The 18879-nt window shown below is 39.4% G+C and overlaps 1 protein-coding gene across 2 annotated transcripts in view; it reads left to right on the top strand.

The window, feature by feature from the left end:
- Positions 1 to 10484: 10484 nt before the first annotated feature.
- The window catches only part of C1H8orf34 (chromosome 1 C8orf34 homolog), a 134598-nt gene continuing 126203 nt past the window's right edge, over positions 10485 to 18879 (top strand). For both annotated transcript variants that reach the window (XM_064651324.1, XM_064651314.1), the window contains exon 1: positions 10485 to 11028. In XM_064651324.1, coding sequence (XP_064507394.1) covers positions 10960 to 11028 — 69 coding nt within the window. In that variant the 5' untranslated portion in view covers positions 10485 to 10959. The remainder of the gene's footprint in view (positions 11029 to 18879) is intronic.

The following is an 18879-nucleotide window of genomic DNA, read 5'->3' as shown; positions in this document are numbered from 1 at the left end:
AGTTTCTCTCCTGCTCTCCTTAGATATTATACTCACAGGAGATAGAAATGATTTCAATCTCATTCAGAAATTGGAACCAAATAATTTTGAAATACTATGCTGTGGTTTGTTTTGTTTTAGTTTTGTTTGTTTGTTTGTTTGTTTTTTAATATATTGAAAGGAAATCTGAAGAAGACATCCATATGCTATCCATCTTTTGACTGGAATGGACTGGCTTAAGGTGCAGGTTATACTAGAAAGGGGATTCATATTTGAAGCAGCAGTTTATTCAGATGGCAAGAAACACTAACTAGAAGGTTAATATTTCTTATTACTAACCTATTTTTAAACTGAGAAGAAAAAAAAGAAACATCTGGACCCCCATTTGTAAACTAAAAACCAGTAAAAATGTCATTGTGTTGCTAGAAAACAAATTGTTTGGAGAAGTATTCCAAATATTATTATTCAAAAAAATGAGGCAGAACTTTTCATCATTGCAGACTAGGGAATGAGTAAAGAGGGCATAAGTGCAGTGGCTGAGGTTGAAAAATTCTTGTCAAGGATGGTGGAGAAAAGGGCAATGGATGGATTTGGAAAATCAGTGCAACTTCAATAGTAGTTCAGAAGTGAATGGATCTTCATGATGGAAGAAGACACCTGCAATAAAGTAATTCTTTTATGGAGCTGCTGTTGGAAAAATAATTATTAAACATTATTACATTATTATTAAATTATTAAACAGAAGAATCTTTGCTAGAAATGTTTCAGTATAAGGCAGATGAGAAGAACATAACAAAGCCCAAAATAACAAAAACTGAGATTCCTATCCTTGGGCCCTACATCAGCATCTGAATTCAGAGTAGTTAGGGTAGATCCTGGGATATGGAATTTTTTCAGTGGCAGCAACACTTCATATATGCCAAAGAATGGAGTCAAAGGGATAGCAGCTATGTAAAGAGGTCTTTACTGACTAGACAGAGAAAACTCAGTGGAAAGGAGATAAAAAGAGAGATGCTGATTTTGTGGTAGGAAAATACATTGCCAGTGAACATCAGGATTGTTCTTTGTGATGTGCTTAGCTACCAGAGACCAAAACAGAGTCATCTTTGTTTCTTTTTTCCCCCACATTCACACAGAATTTGCAGAGCATCCTTGCTAATAAACAGTAAAGACGTAGATAATGCACTTACCTACTTTGATAGAAAATGTACTCATCTATTCTGAGTACTTCTTCACAGAAATCATAAATTATAAATAGGAAGTGAATAGAGGGAAAAAAATGGGAAAAGCATTTGAGTAAGAGGGATACTGCATTTCTGAATGGGCTTGTGGATAAATTGTTTAGGAGGATGTTCACTACCAACTCAATCTCTGATAACTATCTGAAGTGATTCTCCTAACCTTTTGAAATGTTCCCAATACCAGTGTACTTTTGCAAAGCTCAGTAATAGCAACCTGTGCACATGCTCACAATCTGTTGGTGATACCAACAATGCTGTTATTTTTCTTACAGCTTCTCTGTTCTGAACAGACCGTTCATTCATGCTTTTTTTATTTTTTTCCTCAAGTGCAGCATATTGCTATTTAAGAAAAAGGCTGCACTAACAAACCTGGCAGATCAATGTATTTCTGTTTTCTGAAATACACCTTTTAAAAATTCCTTTGAAAGCTTCAGACTTTCTGTTCATTTTATGGTTTATCCTTACTGTGGACATGATACTGATCCCACTAGATTTATATGCATAGAATTTTTGTTGCAGGTGTGAATCCAAACCTTTCGGAACCTTTTTTTCTCCTCTTAGGTGGAAATAAATGTATTGTTTATTTTGTCATTTTGACTAAACTGTCATCATAGCATAGTGTAGTGACCTTGATAGATACTATTTTCTAATGAACCATCATACCCGGTTTACAACCCTTTCCACATTCTCCAAAGAATTAATGTGGTACAATGCATGATTCTACTACTTTGCTCTCACACTGTTTATGGTAGTTATGTAGATACTCACAGAGCTTTCTCACTTAATGGTTTTCCAGTGAGTTAGTACTTGTGCTTCTCTTCATGCTTTTTCAGCTTCCATGCCATCGTTTAGGTATCATCAAAAAGTCATTATGTAAATTCACAACTGTGAGTATCCCCATTTATTTTAAAAATCTCCCCTCTACAGAATTTGCCAGAAAGCCTTGAAAGCCAGACAAATTGTAAAAAATTTCTTATGCTTATCTTTGATAAAGTATTGAAGTCCCTAAATTACTGTTTTGTAAGTCATGTACTAATGCTTAGCTAATAATTAGAAAATAGTTCTTGTTGTAAACAAAGCCACTATGCTAAATTTCTATAGCATATTATGAAAAAAATACTATCATTCTACATGGGTCAAATGGCACAAATATTTCCCACAGAACAAAACATTCACGAGTGAGTCCACAAATCCAGCCAAAATAGAAATGTGGTCCAATTCATGTATACACACTAGTAAGAAGATTTAAAGCAGGTCAGCCAATGATTAACAAAAAATTAATATCCTGACTCCTAGGACACTTAAAAATACAATTAATAGTAAATTTTAATATGGTTTATAAGCATTGAATTAGTATCTCTATATGTGGCTTATATTTGCATGCTTTTTTCTTTTGAGGGGAAAGTTGGTACCAACATGAATATTATTTTTTATACCTATAGTCTGGAATTTAAATTTCCTGATAACATGACTAAACCTATAATATTTCTGTGAAATAGACAATACAATCCTCTATTTGCATGAAAAAAGTTTCCAGCAGAATAACTGTCTACATCTTTTCATAAAAGAGCTTAGTCACATAGGCAACCTAGTCTCCAAATGAGCCTTTCAATTTTACTACAAAAGATAATCCTTTATTTCAAAATTGTTTAGGACAATGAAGCTTATGAAATTTAAATTTCTTTATCAATTGCTGGAAAATTAATTCTACATTAAAAATAAATTTTAAAATGTTATTAGGGATGTCATGTTACTAATAACAAGCCAACCTTTTCTCTATATTTTGGGACAGGAGACAAATTCAATTACCTTTTTGCTAATTGTCTGATGAATGTTCCTATTGTAATGCATATTATTTAAAATGTTTCAAATTAGTAATTCCAACTTAGGAGACAGCTGTATGTCTAATATTTGGTGTTTCAGGTGGAAAATACAACCCATTATCATGGCATCAGCCTATGAAGACTTGTGCATACACTGCTTTAGGACAATCAGTTGAAACTTTATGAAAGCCGGCATATGCAAAAATGTTAAACATCAATCACTTTCATAGCAGAAATATCAATCTCTCTTTCCAATTAAGCAATGATGAAATAACTCTGTGTCCAGTATTTTCCATGAGAAACAACCCAAGGGGATGGATCCCAAGCCAAGAATTTTTCCCCTTTAGAAAGAATCAGATGTGTGTGTGATGTCTGAAACGCTGCCAAAGGCAAGCATTCAATGGCACATTCAGTCCAAGGTCCTTGTCCTCCTCTTCAAGGACTGTAATGGGCATTGGCATTAATATTTAAAGGACTTCCTCTAATTTCACATCCCTCCAAGTATAAGCAGTAATCACCTAAGGAGATATTATTACTGAATAGTTGCTAAGCTTCCTACTACAGGAAATTAAATGGGATCATTGCTAGCCTCCCCCTGTCTAAAAAAGCAATATACACTTCTCTGCCTGGATTTTTGTGTGAAGATAACAATCTTTAGGATAGTAAATTTTGAATTTTTAAGCTCTTGTCCCTGGCTATTGTCTTCAAATCCACCTCTACTAAGCCTGGAAAAGAAGATACAGTGGCATTGCCAAGTCATGTATTTTGTACCATTACTCCTTTTATGTTTAGTGTTGGGGTTTTTTCTGCCTCTAGTTCCTGCAGTCAAATGGCTACAACAGAATTTTTGCCTTCACTATAGAAAAATGTTACTAGAGATCACAGCTTTGTGTCAGGGGACTGGACGGGGGAAGAAGAGGTCTCAGAAGCCTTGAAACCATGAAATTTAAAGATTTAAAATCTATTTTAAGGTCTCTCTTGATGATTTTGGATTAGAACTGCTTTTTTGTTGATGTTTTGTTTTTAAATGTTGGAAGTTGGCATTACTGTTATGCTCATTTGAAATAATCCTGTTCATTCTTAGGTATATTCTGGTAATAAAAAGCAATCTGGAAAACATCCTTTAGTGCATTTTGGGAATTCCTGATGAGTACGGAGAATCTTTGACCAGTATTGAGTTGTTAAGAGCAGAGAAGTCCAGGCTGTATACACAATAGCTAACTCAAGTGTCTGAAAACCAATTGTCTAAACTTCCACTGTCTAGATTAGCTTCTGCACTGGTTCACTCACTCTTCAGAAGCTTTAGTACTGTGAACTGCTTACAGTAGCATCACAAATGAGTGTCTTACAGGCAACTAAGCCCTTCTAGGCTAGTTATCTGTCTCTGAAATCCTCTCATGGCTGTATCTCCCTGGCCTTCGAAACATCATCATCTAGCAAAACACTTTGAGTATGTTTATCTTTAACACCTGAAAACCTAATGTGCATGTATGTTTTTAGCTAAAAAACATGCTGAAATGCTTGGTGGTTCAGAGCCTATGTAACTTTAACCCTGTAGGTAACTAGGATACAGTAAGAAGTACAAGCATTTATACTAATTATGCAGTGAGTATACAAACATATTAAAGGTTTACAGACCCTTAAGTAAACCTTGCTGTCTAATTTCAACCGTAATGGGACTACAGCATGAAGCAGTTGCCAGGTGAGTCAGGTACAGCACTTGTTCATGGCCATGTCTGAGATGGCCCTGTAAAGCAGTTTGCAATGCAGTAACCTGTGTTAGTACAGTATGATTCTTTATTCCCCTCTAGTGGCTGGTCTGCATAGTATTAGTTACTAGTCATGTGCTAGAAGAGCAAGACCAGACTCTTGGAACAGTGGTACATGCCAAAGGGTCTTGGTTCACTCCTTGCTGCAATCCACACTACCAGAATGCCAACAGTGCACAGACAAATGATCTGTGCAGTGCTGCAGAAGGAGGGGAAGGAGTAGTTGTCGAAGGCTTGTATTTTTATGCTCTTAGAAACTACCAAGTAATTAAATTAATATTTGTATCCCTCAGAAAGGAAGAAGAATGTAACTGTCAGTGTTGCAAGTGTTTCATGTAATTACTTGAGTCCCTGAGTGTTAGTGTAGCCAAATACGAATCTTCAGGAGGGTACTAAGAGCTCTGCTCCACAGGCTGCATTGTAGTCTTAGCTGGTTTCTGAATAATGCCTGTCTGCAGTCTTCCGTACTGCACTTAAACAGTGAAATCTCAGAGCAGATTTGTCCTTGAAATGCATTTAACATATACAGTCAGCCCTATTATCAATGTCCTCATAAGTACTGCTACTTTTACTTATGTATTATGTTTATGTGCAGCCAGACAGAAAGAAAGCAACTAAAACCAAATATAAGCTGCAATGAAGTCTTGAAAGAGTAGTGATTTCTATTAATGGTTGGATTGGTAATATGATACGAACAAAATTTTTAATTTTAATTTTTTTTTTTAAGTTTAGATGGATTTTTCTCTGAATAGGATAAGGGAATTCTGGAAGCAGGAAAGTGAACAGGATAAATGAAAACAAATTACAGAATACATCTGAGAATAAGAGGAGTGAAAGAGGTAGAAACTCACCCTCCTTAAGCACAGTGTGGGTTTATGCATCTTGGATTTTCTAGTGATTTGTGCTTGTCCTTATTGAGAGCCTGAGGATAACAAAGCTTTTAAGTTCCCAGGGGCTCCTGCCCTGCAGAAAATATGAAATGTTTTACCAGAGAGGCTAAGTGTTTGTGGCTAAGATCACAATGTATAAAAGACAAAACATCCAAAACACAGGTTGAATTCTCTAGGAGAATGAAGATGCAAAGGAATCCTTGCTCTTTACAAGCCTGGGTCTAGTCCAGATTTTGAAGCTGTATGGCTCTTATCTTGGTACAAATATAAAACCATAGAAAGGATATTTGAGATTGCTTAAACTCAAGCTTGTGGGCATATTATCCTTTACAGAGTGCATTTAAAAAACCCACCAAAAAAATTAGGTATACCAAATCATTAGCATCAGCCCTCCAGTGATATTTTCAGTTCTGTCAGTTAACCTGATAGGGGATAAAACACAAATTGGATGTTTCAGTATAATATACTAAGATGCTTCAATTTCTTTTGAAAACATGCCATCTGAGCAGGTACATTTTTAGAGGAATACTAAATAAAAAGCCAGATGACAGCTTTCTAGATCAGGAACTGCTAGACCTTCATTATTTTAAAGAGCTCGAAGCACTGCAATATTTAGCCAGTATGTGTGTGTGTGTGTGTGTGCATGCTGTTTTAGAAAATTTTACAACAGGGGTTTGTAATGTTCCAAGGCTACGCTTTAGCAATAAAAATAATGCCTCATTTATAAAGTGCAAGAACTCAGGGAATTTATTTTCCTGAAGGTAACTTCAGTTGCATTTTCTTTGAAGTACAAGCATACTTTAATAACTACATTTAGTCAGCTGTTGACTAATGACTCTACCTCTTTGTGAAGCAGATAATGACTTTGCATAGAATATAAAACTCAATAGAAATGACCACAGTAATGGAAGAATTCTTTGTTATAAAGTTATGACATGAAAGGAAACATTGACAAAACTGAAAGCATTATAAAGACAACATCACTAGTTTCTGATGAATACTACCTCTTTTAATGTGCCTGCTATTTGTTCATTTTTTCTCTAATTGTTTTTGAAAGGTTCATTAAGGAATTTCTGATGATTTTTGACAGCTGAAACATAAAGCACTTAACAGGAGCTAGAAAACCATTTAAAGGTCTGTAATAAATTCATACATTGCCACTATATTTCGCTTAGATCTTAATGTCTCTATTGCATTCCAGATGCCATCCCAAAAAAATAAACTTCCTACAGACCATATGGACCAAATTTTGACCAGAATAGAAAGAATTGTTGACTTGGCACTGGGTATATATGACCCATGGAGTACCTTTACAGACAGCCAAGTCATCAGTTTCCTTTTCTTTTAGGCAATGGCAGCTCTGACTTCTGAAGAACACCTTCTTTGCATGTAAAGCTTGGGTAACGTAACTCCGGTAATGACGAATGTGTACTGCAAGTGATTATAACTTCAAAAATTCAGTGCTCAGCATTGGAACTGCAGCAATCTGATTCCTGAAAAACGGATGATAGGACTGAAATTATAGAATATTATGGAATTATTTCATGGCTCCCTACTTTTGTGAAGTCCTTGAACTAAGTCACACCAGAAACAACCTACCAAAACCTGCATACTCTTTTCTTGATGAGAAGAGTGGAGGATGAGAAACCCACCAACATATGATGGTAAGAAGCACAGAGCTCAGATATTACAGGTACAGACATGGGATAAGAAGAGAATGGTCACAAGCATCTTAAAATTAGCTCTATTCTTTTTTTCCTCTTTCTCCTTGCTTTTTGGGAATCTCATGCTTTTTACTTTACGTGGTGAATATATTTTTAAGTTGGGACACTTTTCAGTTTTTGATTCATGTGTGCAAATTCTTGCAGTCATTTCTGTTCTTGTAGTTCAGTGCTGAGTGTTATGTAGATGTGAATGCTGTATACTGTTCTTTAAAGAAAAATATCTATGAAATGAAACAAGGTACATAGCCAAGCACAATAAAGAGACTATATTTTATTACTTAGGTTGTAAAGTAATTTAGTGTTCAGTTTCTCATACAAAAAGACTGCTGCAAGTAATACAAATTCAGTCATGTCCAAACCAGTAATTTTAACCCAAGAGATTTTTTGCTTTGATATTAAGATGGAAGTCAATTTTAAAATATTGTATTAACACCAATTTTAAAAACTCAGAATACCTTAATTAAATTTTTAAAATGTTTTTCTCCTAACAACTGAGAGGACAGAAGGGACATACCCAGCTCTCTGTGCTTATTTGCAAATCACAGGCATTTATTGAGTGCTATCTTAGTGTGGCTTGTCTTAAATCTAGCAACAGTTGTTGTGCTTTCTTGAGAAAAAGAGAAAAATGCTAACAGTGAAGTTCCTTTTCCTATTACATCATGTCATTCAGCCTACGTGCTCTGCAGGAGACACTTGTACTCCCATACTTCAGCACCCGGAGAGCTTTACTCTCAGGGAGCTGCTGGAGACCTTCAACTAGGAAACAGTAGCATGAAGGTCTAGGTAAGGAACTGTCTGTGTTGATGTCTCCCTACGGTGCCTAATCCATATCAAAGTATAACCTGTCAGTTAAGAGTTACAGGAACTCTGGAGATTACAAGATGTGTCTGTTAAAAAAGCTAATTCAGCATTTGGCCTTGGAAGCTTTCCCAGCCACACTAGGACTGACAGTGTGTCTCCCAAGCCCCTTGGAAAGTCTAGATTATATGTCTGGATGAGAATTAAGTGATGGAAAAGATGATCTACGGAAACAGTAAGCAAAACCAACTACAGGTACCAGAAAAATCCAGCATCCTTGGTAGATACTCAAAAGCCATCTGGAAACAGTGCTTGGCAACCAAGCTCTAGGTGACCTTGCTGTAAAAGGGGGCTGGGACCAATCCCTTCCAACCTCAACCATTCTACGATTCAGTGGGAGAATAAAAAAAAATACACACCCACAACAAAACCCCAGACTCTGAGGTTTTAACAGTGAGAGATTAGGATCTAGTTAAGTGTACGATATGAAATCATAGACAGTTATGCTACCTTTAAAACCTCCTTTAATAAGTTCTCTTTTCTATTCATATTGCTGATAGTGGGGTTTCTTTTCTCTGGTCCTCTTCCTGGTCTACACAGAGCAGTGACAGTTTGCAGGACCTGGTGTGGTCAGGTCCTAGCAAGTCTTCATGTGATGCTGCTTTCAGAAGTCAGGCTGTGTAGGTCTATAGAAATATATATTCTCAGTTTTGGATCATAGGAGGGAAGCATAATTTTGCAAAGTGGGAGACTTTTATCTATCAGAGCAGTTGAGATTCTGGTGAGATTTGTGAAATTTTACAAACATCCTCATCTGATGGGAATCATTGGAGCCACTACAGAGAATCTACATCACTGGCAATTACACTTATGATTGTATGATCCTCATTAGGCTGATTAAACTAGCTTAGCACCATATTATTTAAGTGGCAAGAGGCAAAGCAGAAGTACTTTGCTGAAGATGATATCCTAAAACTCTGAGCTAATAGGAATTTAAGAAGACTACCAGCATATAACGAATCCAAATTTAAAGAAAAAAAAAGTACCATTTTTAAGTGACTACTATGGAAACAAACATTTTGCCTCACCAAGACTGGGATGAGCAAGTTCTAGCAAAACTATTAAAGAATTCTACAAGCTACTGCTTACTCTACAGGGTGTGCTGCAAACTATCTTTATAAAACACATCTGACCTCCTTCTAGGTAGAGGCATGAGGTTTAGGTCAGCAAGGAGGACTTTGAAGTCAAACAACAGTCAATGGCAGTGGAACTCATGATCTTTTAACTTCTGATGAAATTCACCCTTTTCTTTAGCAGTTTCTGAATCAGGAGAGGCTTGTACTCTTGCATTTGCAGAGCATCGCTTGACTGGGAGCAGGCAGCCTGAATCAGCAGATGAGTTGAACGTTCCCAATATTCTTCAAAGCTGTTTTGTGTCTTTAAAAAAATCCTTATGAAAAAATAAGGTGTATCTTTTTTCACAAAATAGGTGAATGCTGGTACAGCAGAATTAGTTATTGAAGACGAACGGAAGTGTCAAATCCCAAGAAACATGATTAGTTTGTTCTTCTCTAAATAGAGAGAGAAAGAAAAAAAAAAAAGCTGGTTAGGACCCTGCTTCTAGAAATGGTGGGATACTACTTATTTGAAGCGGAGAAAGAATAAATACTGCTTCTCTGATGTACTCATTAACTCACTACTCCCTGAAGCCAGCTGAAAATTTCTCATTTGCTCCATTGGGTTTTGGCCGAGACCTCTTGGATGCCTGCGGGAACTCAACACAACCTGAGACCAGGATACACCTGCATAGCTACTCCAATTATTGCATTGAGATACCCATTGTCGCTAACCGGGAATTTCATTGGCATCACAAGAACGGTAGCATTTTAAGATTTAAAAATAATCTAAACAAAAATTAAGGAAAAGTGCTGGCTGTAGTCCCTGCAACCCCATTCCCTGTTGTCAGCTGTTTCACTTCTCCGCGACCAGCTGAAGTTTTCATGTGCCGCTCAGGTCGCTCACGCCGGGCGGCCCGCGGCGCTCACGCCCGACCGCGGATCGGAGCCAGGTGGGGTCCCCGCAAAACGCCGGCGCGCAGGCAGCGCCCGCGGAGCGGGGGAACGCGACCCCGCCGGGAGGTAAGCCCATCCCCGGGAGGACAGGGGAGCGGCGGCGGAGAGGAGGCAGAGCAGCTCCCGCCTCCCGCCCGCTCTCCTCCCACTTCCCTCGCTCCCGCCTTTTGTGCGCCGAGCCCGGGCGTCAACGGGCGCCGGCGGCCGCGGAGCTGACGGGAGCCCCCGGCTCTTGGCTCCGGGAGCGGCGCTGTGGCGAGGGCAGCAGCGCCAGCCGCGGCCGCTCCCGTAACCAAGGCGCTGCCTTGCAAAGACACACAGACAGAGACGGGCTGACAGACACACGCAGCGCGGAGCGGCGCGGGCTTGGGGGCCGCCTTTGCAGCGCTTCTCCTCCCTGCACCATGCTCTGCTCCAGGCAGCGCCCGCCCGCCGCTCCTTGAGAGCAGCTAGCTCCGCGCCTAGCTAAGCGGGCGACTGGCACCCGGCTCCCCCCCGCACCCGGTTACCTGAGTTAGCTCCGTCCCGGGGACTTTCGCAGCGCCTCCGCCCGCTCCCGCTGTGGCAGCCCTTGGGCGGCGGGGAAGCGAGCCGCCAGCAGCCGGAGGGACTGCAGCCGCCGCCGGGGAAGAGGAGCTCGAGCCCCCGCCTCCGGAGCTCTTCATGGCGTCTCACCAGCAGACCAGGATCCAAGCCTACCTGGAGAAGAATAAGATCGGTCCCCTCTTCGAGGTAAGGTGCGCTCTTACCGGCCGGCTCCTCCCCGGCGGGCAGCGGTGCGGGCGGGGGAGTCCCCGCAGTGGCCGCGGCTCCCCGCGCAGCCCAGGTGAACGCAGGGGCGAGGATGAGTTTGAGGCGCTGTTTCAGCAGTGCCGGCACCCCTTGCCGTGCACTGCCGCCCCGCACCACGCGTTTGCCCTCGTGTCCCTCTTCCACGCCCCTCCGAATGCCGGAGTATCGCGCAGCCCTCCTTTCCCGGCTATCCCGCGGATGTGCCCCGCTTCTTCGCCCCGCCACGGACGCGCCGCCCTCTGCTCCACACGATCCCGCGCGGATCCTGAAACAGGTGCCCCTTCGCCCTCCCACCCGCGGCCCCAGTCCCCAGGGACGCCCCATCGGCGCTGTCCGCCTGGCCTCGCCTCGGCGGCCGCGGAGCCCCGCGGTGCGGGACAGCGGCCAGGCCCCGCCGTCCGGCCGCGGGGAGCGGCGCATCCCGCACCCGCCCCGCGCGGCCGGGGGGAGGAGGCACTTCCAAACCCCCCGTCTCCAGGGCGGCAGCGCTGAGCAGCGGGGACTGGGCGAGCCCCGAGGCGCTGCCCCTCCCTGACCGGCTAGCAATGACGGAGGGATGGATGCCTCCCCACCGGGAAACCCACTCAGGAAGAACTCTGTCCTGCGAAAAGTCCATGTCGATGGTGTTTTTTGAAATTTTTATCTGCAGTCATACACTTGGGAACCGTATTTTTGCTATAGATTTTCTGTTTTCTTACAACTATGCACTTGCTTGGATTTGTAGATGCACAGATGTGCATATTTTACTATTTCAGTGCATAAGCTGTGAATACTTAGAATTTGAAAGGGTACTAGAGCAATAGCAGTTATTACCATTTTATCATCCTGTTTCTCATGCAGTTTTCACATCTAAATGCACATATATTATACTCTGGCAGTGTTATCCCAAGGCACAAGTCTCCCTTTTTCAGTATTTAACTTGTTCTCAATCAAGCTTACTATATATGAAATCTCTTTTATTCTGGTGTGGTGGATGCCTCGTCTTCAGTGTATATTTTGGGTAACGTTTGCCAACGCCCATAAAAAAGGTTCAAATTTTGTTAGAAAACTGTTCATTAATGTTTTTGTATTTTTTGTGCACTGAGGCTGTTGAAACAGACTATGTTAGCTCAGTGTCAGAGGTGTTAGGTATTTTTATTTTGCAATAAATAAAGCTCCATTTGATGGAACAGTAACTGAGTACTAGGGAACAGCAGATGATTTTTCTAGTTAAGGAATTAATAAAAAATGAAATATTTGCGTGGTTCAGTTTCTGAATAAAAGACTGTTCAATCAGCAGAATTGCTAGGTGCTTGGCTGCCAGCTGGGGTGAAACCACGACAATATGTAACTGACTCTTGTATATCTCAATGGGAATTAAATGCTTTGGGGTTATTGAGGGGTTAGGCCCTTGACAGCTGTCATTTTCTTCAAAATTTCCTTAACCTGTTGGTTTGCACATTAAAATTCAAACAAAATACTTGACATCACTGTTCTGAGTCCTGGTGTTTTAACCTAGTTTCTCAGTAGTGTAAGATGCTCATATCTGCTGTTTAGATTCTTGTGGGATGCTTTAGTTATCAATGATGGAGGGAAAGATGAAGAAGTTGTATTTGTTACAGCCTTTCATGTATCACTACATATTTCACTAATCACTGGAATTTCATTTTGATAGAAAGAATCTGTGAAAGGCTCTTTGCATAACCTTGCAGACTGTCTACAGCTTGTTAGTGTACTCCTGTATACCAGGAAGATTTTCTTTTTGTGAGAAATCCACTTACACCTGAATACTAGTGAGTGGTTTCAAGATTCCTGTAGCTGTTTACAGTTATTTTAATCCATAACAGTGGGAGGAAGAGGATCGTAATTGTTATCTCCTCCACTTGCTGATTAGCTGTTCAAAATCTACTTACATATTTCATTTTGGTGATGTACTTTTTGATCTCAACAGTTTATTGTAGATATACAACCTGTGCTTGATCTTAGTAAGAGGAAGGCATGTATTTGAACTTGATGGGAATTGATCAAAGACTGTGCATAGGATGAAGCTTGTACTCTATACTAGTATTCCTATTATATATTCATTGTGGTGTTTCAAGAATACCATGTGTTCGCAGTCAGATATATTCACTAACACATCAGTTTTTCATGTGTCTAAAAGTTCTGACACATTGAGAAAAGAGACCTGTGCTTTGTCTTTCATTCAGGAACAGCTAGCATTTTCTTATACCACTTCTAGTTTTAATGCTAATTAATCATCACTTGTAATGGATGACAGTTATCTTTTTTTCAGTGAGTACTAATTTTCTTATACCAAGTCAGAACACAACAAACTTGGATTCAATTTTCTGCAGTGTTATTTGCTGAGCAGGTTGTGACTGTAATTGCTCAATATATGCCTCAAGTCAACATTTTAAGGAGTGCAGAAAATAATACTGGATAATTGGAGACAGTCACAGGAAAGAAGAATGTGGATAGTGAACCTGCAGGCTTTCTGAGATGAAGACAGAGATGGTGATGCATAAATAGATTGTATTTCATACTTGCATAATGAAGGGTCAGTGATCAGGAGGACTTTACACCATGGATTTAAGACAATTGCACAGGCGCAGTTAACTGACAGATGGAACAGGTGGCGGTTTATTGAAGATAAAGTACAATTTCCCTGCATTACAGTCAGTAACAGTAGTTGCTGCTCGTTGCTAGTTGGTCATTCTGTTCCAGTTGCTTGCAGTTATCCTGGTGGTGTCTGTTTTCTCCTTTCTGTCCTGTATTTGTGGCCCTCTGTTACTGTGCCTAGGGCTTTTTGTACTTCACTAACCAGCAGTATCTACTTAAGAATGTCTTTGCTTAAGTTTTGTATGGTGTGGCACTTGAATTATGCTTCTAATTTGTGTGAAAGAGCTCAAGAGAAGTGCTGACACATGAGATGCAGAAAGACCTTAGGCTCTCCCTTGCTTAAAAAGTTGTTTCCATCTCTATAAGGAAAAGCGAGGAATAACCTCCTGGAGAAAGAATTAATGAGCTTCAGCTGACTCAGCAGGCATTGGTCTTCTACTGACTACCAGTACCTGTTAGCAGATAGTAGGAAGTCTTATCCACTTAGCTATGAACGGTAACACACAGATTCACTTGATTCCAAATATTTTTACTAGTTAAATTCTAGTTTATGGGTTAGAGGTGGGAAGGAAGGTGGGTGGGAATTAGTGTGTATATCTAAGACTGTCAATTTTGAGATTTAAAACAGATTACAAGCATCTTTGATACTTCAGCCTCATTTTCCCCTGGTGAATGTAGGTCTCTAAGTCATGGCTTTTCAAAACTGTCTCTCCCATTTAATCTTTCAGGTGTCTAAGGTTTTTGCAGGTGAAATTCCTGTGTGATCCTATAAGTCAACTCCTAAATGCTCCAGGGCATACAGGTGTTGTTAGTGCTGACAGTAAGGTCTGAAGTTAACTCCTTAAATTCTGTCAGGTTTCATGAGCTGCCTTATTCTGTTCTGTGTAGATTTTGTGTGTTGTGGGGGAGGATTTTTTTCCGTTTGCTTTTGCAATCTTAGACATCTTTCTGTAAGAGATTATTGGCATCTGAGAATACTGTGGTTAGACAATTTTGGATTTGAGGAATGCCCTTTAGAAATGCCTCTTTCTGGGATTTTTGTGGTAACACATAGCATAGCACTACCTTATTTTTTTAAGGGTTTTTTTCACATTAACTTGGAAGGTAACATGAATTCTAAACATGAATTATTTCTGTGATGAAGCTTCACTGTTGGTTTTTTTTTTTTTCATCTTTCTAAAATGTGAACAGGAGGTGTATGCCTAAAATTGGCTGGGACAGAATATTCAGAATCAGCACCCACTCATTTCTGTCTGAGTGAAGTATTGACCCACTTTGTGTTTCAGGCATCCAATCCAATAAATTCTTTTTGTGTGTTAATAATCTCAATGAATAATCCTGCTGCCTGTATCATATATCTAGTTTTCTGTATGCCTGTATCTCTTTAGCATCCAGTTGTGTTCTTATTTGGGCAACCTGACAGTTTCTGTGAATTTGAAAGCTGGATCAGCACTCTTAAGAACAGATTGCAATAAATCTTCAAGAGCTGTGAGATAAAATTAGTGTTTCAGAATTTTTTTATTTCTAGAACTGCAGCTAAAAAGCATCCAGCAGGTACACTGTTGTTATGCAAACCAGAGAACTGTGGTTTCTTTCAGTTATAAAAAGCCAAAATAACTCTTCTCAAAATAAACATACCATTTTTGTTACCTTTGAGATTTTTTTCTCCAAGTAATATGGGGTTAGAACTGTAATTTATATTTCAAACAACATAAAGGCTATGTTCATAATATCACCCTTAGCTTTTCTCATTTAGCAGAAACAGAAGCAAATATAATAAACTTTTTTTTAATTTGTGATTTTTTTTTCCCCCTAAATGACATAACATTATTGGTGTATATGATGCACTGTCTTCCATTATTTAAATAAAATAACTATGCTTCTGACTTAAACCTTAACCTATTTGGTGATGAACAGTATAGTGCATCTTGTGACTGACTTAGTCAAAGTTCGGGAATGAATTTTGGAGTTTGGACTGTCTTCTGAAGCGATGTTTACCCTTGGTTCTTAAATATACAAATGTAGACATAGTCAACTTGAATGTCTTATTTACCGGTTTAAGATTTCTCACAGAATCAAATTAAATTTTAAGCTGCAATATCTGCAATATGAATGATAGAGATGCACTCAAAGAATTCTTTTCTGTTGATCTTGCTTAGATAATATTTTATTTTCGTTTGGTGTTATACTTAAGTGGTTAGATTCTGTTGCTAGCGTGAAAGAGTCTGTATTCTGGATGATACAAATTTATTTACAGAAGCATTTAATTTCAAGCAGCTAGATGGAGTCTTTGGAAGGCCAAGTTTTTCAGTACTTAGACATCATAAGCATCATTTTAGGTACGAACTGATTACCCGGTGACATTGTTTCAGCCTCGCAGTCCCTGTTTCAGGGGAGCTAATGTTAGCTGTTTTTCAAGGGATGTGTGGAAACCAGTAGTGATCTAGAAATGCTGTAGTGTTACACAGTGTGGGGTAGGGAATCACATTTAAGTTCTAATTTTTATTTTTGTTGTTTCCTGCTACAGTAGGGCATTGTGGTAGCCTTGATGTGTGCTTAAGTAGAAGACCTACTTAAGGGGAATGAAAGTCAAATGGAAAAATTGGTGTAGACATGTCCTTTGCTTTTTGGAGAATTCACTGTACATTCTGATAGTTGCCTTGTTAAAGTTGCCTTCAAGGGAAAAGAAGTGAAAAACCCTAATTAAAACTATGGACACACCCTTCTCCATTAACAGTTTCATGAGCAGTGGCTTTATGATTTTTACTTGGCTTTTGTGGTGCCCAACAAGATGCAAAAGTCATCAGAAATTTCCTTGTGGTTGATGTATTCAATTCTACTCTCCTCTGGAATCTGGGTTTAAGAAAAGAATGTTGTTCCTGAATAAGGAAGCATGTTTTACTGTTCTGCAGCAAGTGGGCTTCTTAGTTAGCTTCTTTATTTTAACAAACACACCTAGAAAGACAACTATTATTAATGTTAGCTTCTTTTAGAAGTGTTACTTTGTAAATGGAAGTGTTAAAAAATTGAGTTAGAAACATAATTTTTAAGAGCATATCACCAGCATGTTCTTTTACAGTTTGCCTTACATTTTGAAGGTCTAATCACTACTCTTTCTTTTTTTTTCCCAATGTTTTTTCTTCCCACTTGGTACTTTCCATTTTGTCTCTTGTTCATGCAAATGAAGAAGTGGGGACCAATAATTTCTCATTCTCAATTTTCTAGTGATTGTTTGGTTGGTTTTGTTTGTTTGTTTGTTTTTTGTAGTGATTTCTATTTATTATTTTTTTAAATCTTGGAATGTTTAATTTTTTTGGGAAATGTGCTTTTGTATGAGTGGCAGGTGATGGAGATACTTTGTTACCTCTGGACTAGAAAGGTAGCTTCAGGTATTTTTATGTTCACCAACTTTTGGAACAAAGATTACCCAAACACTTTAATGTCTGTAATAATTCAGATAGAAATTAGATGTTGTTTCCTGTATTCTGTATTATCTCTCTTGCATGGATGCACACTTTCTTATACTCCTAAGAAATGTCGTACTAGCTCTGAAGTATGACAGAAGGGTATCTTCTGTTTTAAGAGGCTTCTCTGCCTGAAACCATGAGGAATGGTTAAAAAACAGCTGAAAGCAACATCATTTTCAAATAGATTTGTTGGCAAACAATTGTTGGCCTCCTGACTAAGGCAGTGTGCTGTTTCAAACTTTCCTGAAGGTGATGAAAAGCAGTACTCATTTCATAGGAGAAACAAGGATTCATGAGTTTAATCCTAGGACATAGGTAAAGAGCGTGATCACTTGAAATGCACACCTTTGCCTTTACCAAGACAATCCAACATCTATATATCCTCTCAGTATAGATGGTAGATGGTAATATTCTTTCAACAAGCTTGTAACAGACACATTTTTGATAGCCTTAACTTTAATGTCAGGTGATGCCCCTTTGGTTACAGTTATGAGAAATGCCCATACAAAATGAGGAGTGCATGTGAACTTGCTTACCCTTGATAAAAAGAAGGCTATTTTACATTAGCCACCTCTTGTAAAATTTCTGTCCATACAGAGAGTGGAAACTCTTAGCTTCTTATTGTGTATTGGGTATTTACATGAAGCATCCTTTCTCTTTCCTCATTTCCCAGCTCCCCGCAATATTCAATGAATGAAATCAATGTATTCATGCCCCAGATTTCTCTATAGTGGCTGGTACAATGTACTTATCAAGCTCTTTTGTTGGCTTCTGGAGGAGCTGTTTTCTGGGGCAGGAATGATGAGGTCTTTCAGCTGTGTTGGAGCCTTTTTAAATGGATTTTTCCACCTTTCATAGTCTGTTTTATTTCAGACACTCTGATAGTTTAGTACTCAGAACAGCAGGCTGTGAGGCTGATTTAATAACCAGTTGCTGCAGGTCCTGTTCGTCTTCATTGCTGGCTGCCCATTCCTGGTGTCCTTATTCCAGAACTGGTAGTTGTGTCATACTACGGTTACCCAGTTTGGGAATATGAAATACAAGAAAAGAAGTCTGCAAAGAAGTGAAAAATGTTCAGTTGGCTGAGCTCAGTGGGTCACTATGTGGTCTGATGAGGACCATGGCAGTGACTTGGGACAGAAAATGTACATGGCCAGAGAGTGAGGGGAAGGAGGTAAGCACAACTGTGTTTTTCTCCAGTAGCAAGCTGCTAAATGGGCATAAGTGATCTGCAAAGCTTATGTGCTGAAGTTAGCTTCATATGGATCTTGCCTTTTAAAGGTGCAGTTCTCCACAGGTTGGGAGAATGTCATGGAGCCCAGCCCAGTCGATTCTGTGAAGGAGCAGAAGAGGGAATTGAATAACTGGGGAGGATGGCTGAATGAATTAGGAAGAAGCAGACCATGTGAATACACTGAGCCTGAAAGTGAGAAGGAATAGGAATGGGAAGAGGGTGGGATGACAAAGATTAATGCTACATTGCCGACACGTTCTTTTTTATTTCTATTTTTCTTCTTATAATATTCAGTGAAATGGTTACCTGGCATCTGTACTTTCTTTTTCTAAGGAAAGGTTCAAGTGCTTGTAGTTGCTAAGAATATAACTGAAGGGTGAGAATCACAGGGCAAATATGAGAAAATATAACTTCTTATCATCTAAAGAATATTCATGTTTTGCAGTGTCTGACTCATACTTCTGGTACTTGTTCTTGTCTATACTGCTTGGA

Source organism: Pseudopipra pipra, chromosome 1 (genome assembly GCF_036250125.1).
Source record: "Pseudopipra pipra isolate bDixPip1 chromosome 1, bDixPip1.hap1, whole genome shotgun sequence".
NCBI lineage: Eukaryota > Metazoa > Chordata > Aves > Passeriformes > Pipridae > Pseudopipra > Pseudopipra pipra.
Note: the sequence above shows the minus strand (reverse complement) of the source record. Positions and strands in the feature narration are given on the sequence as shown.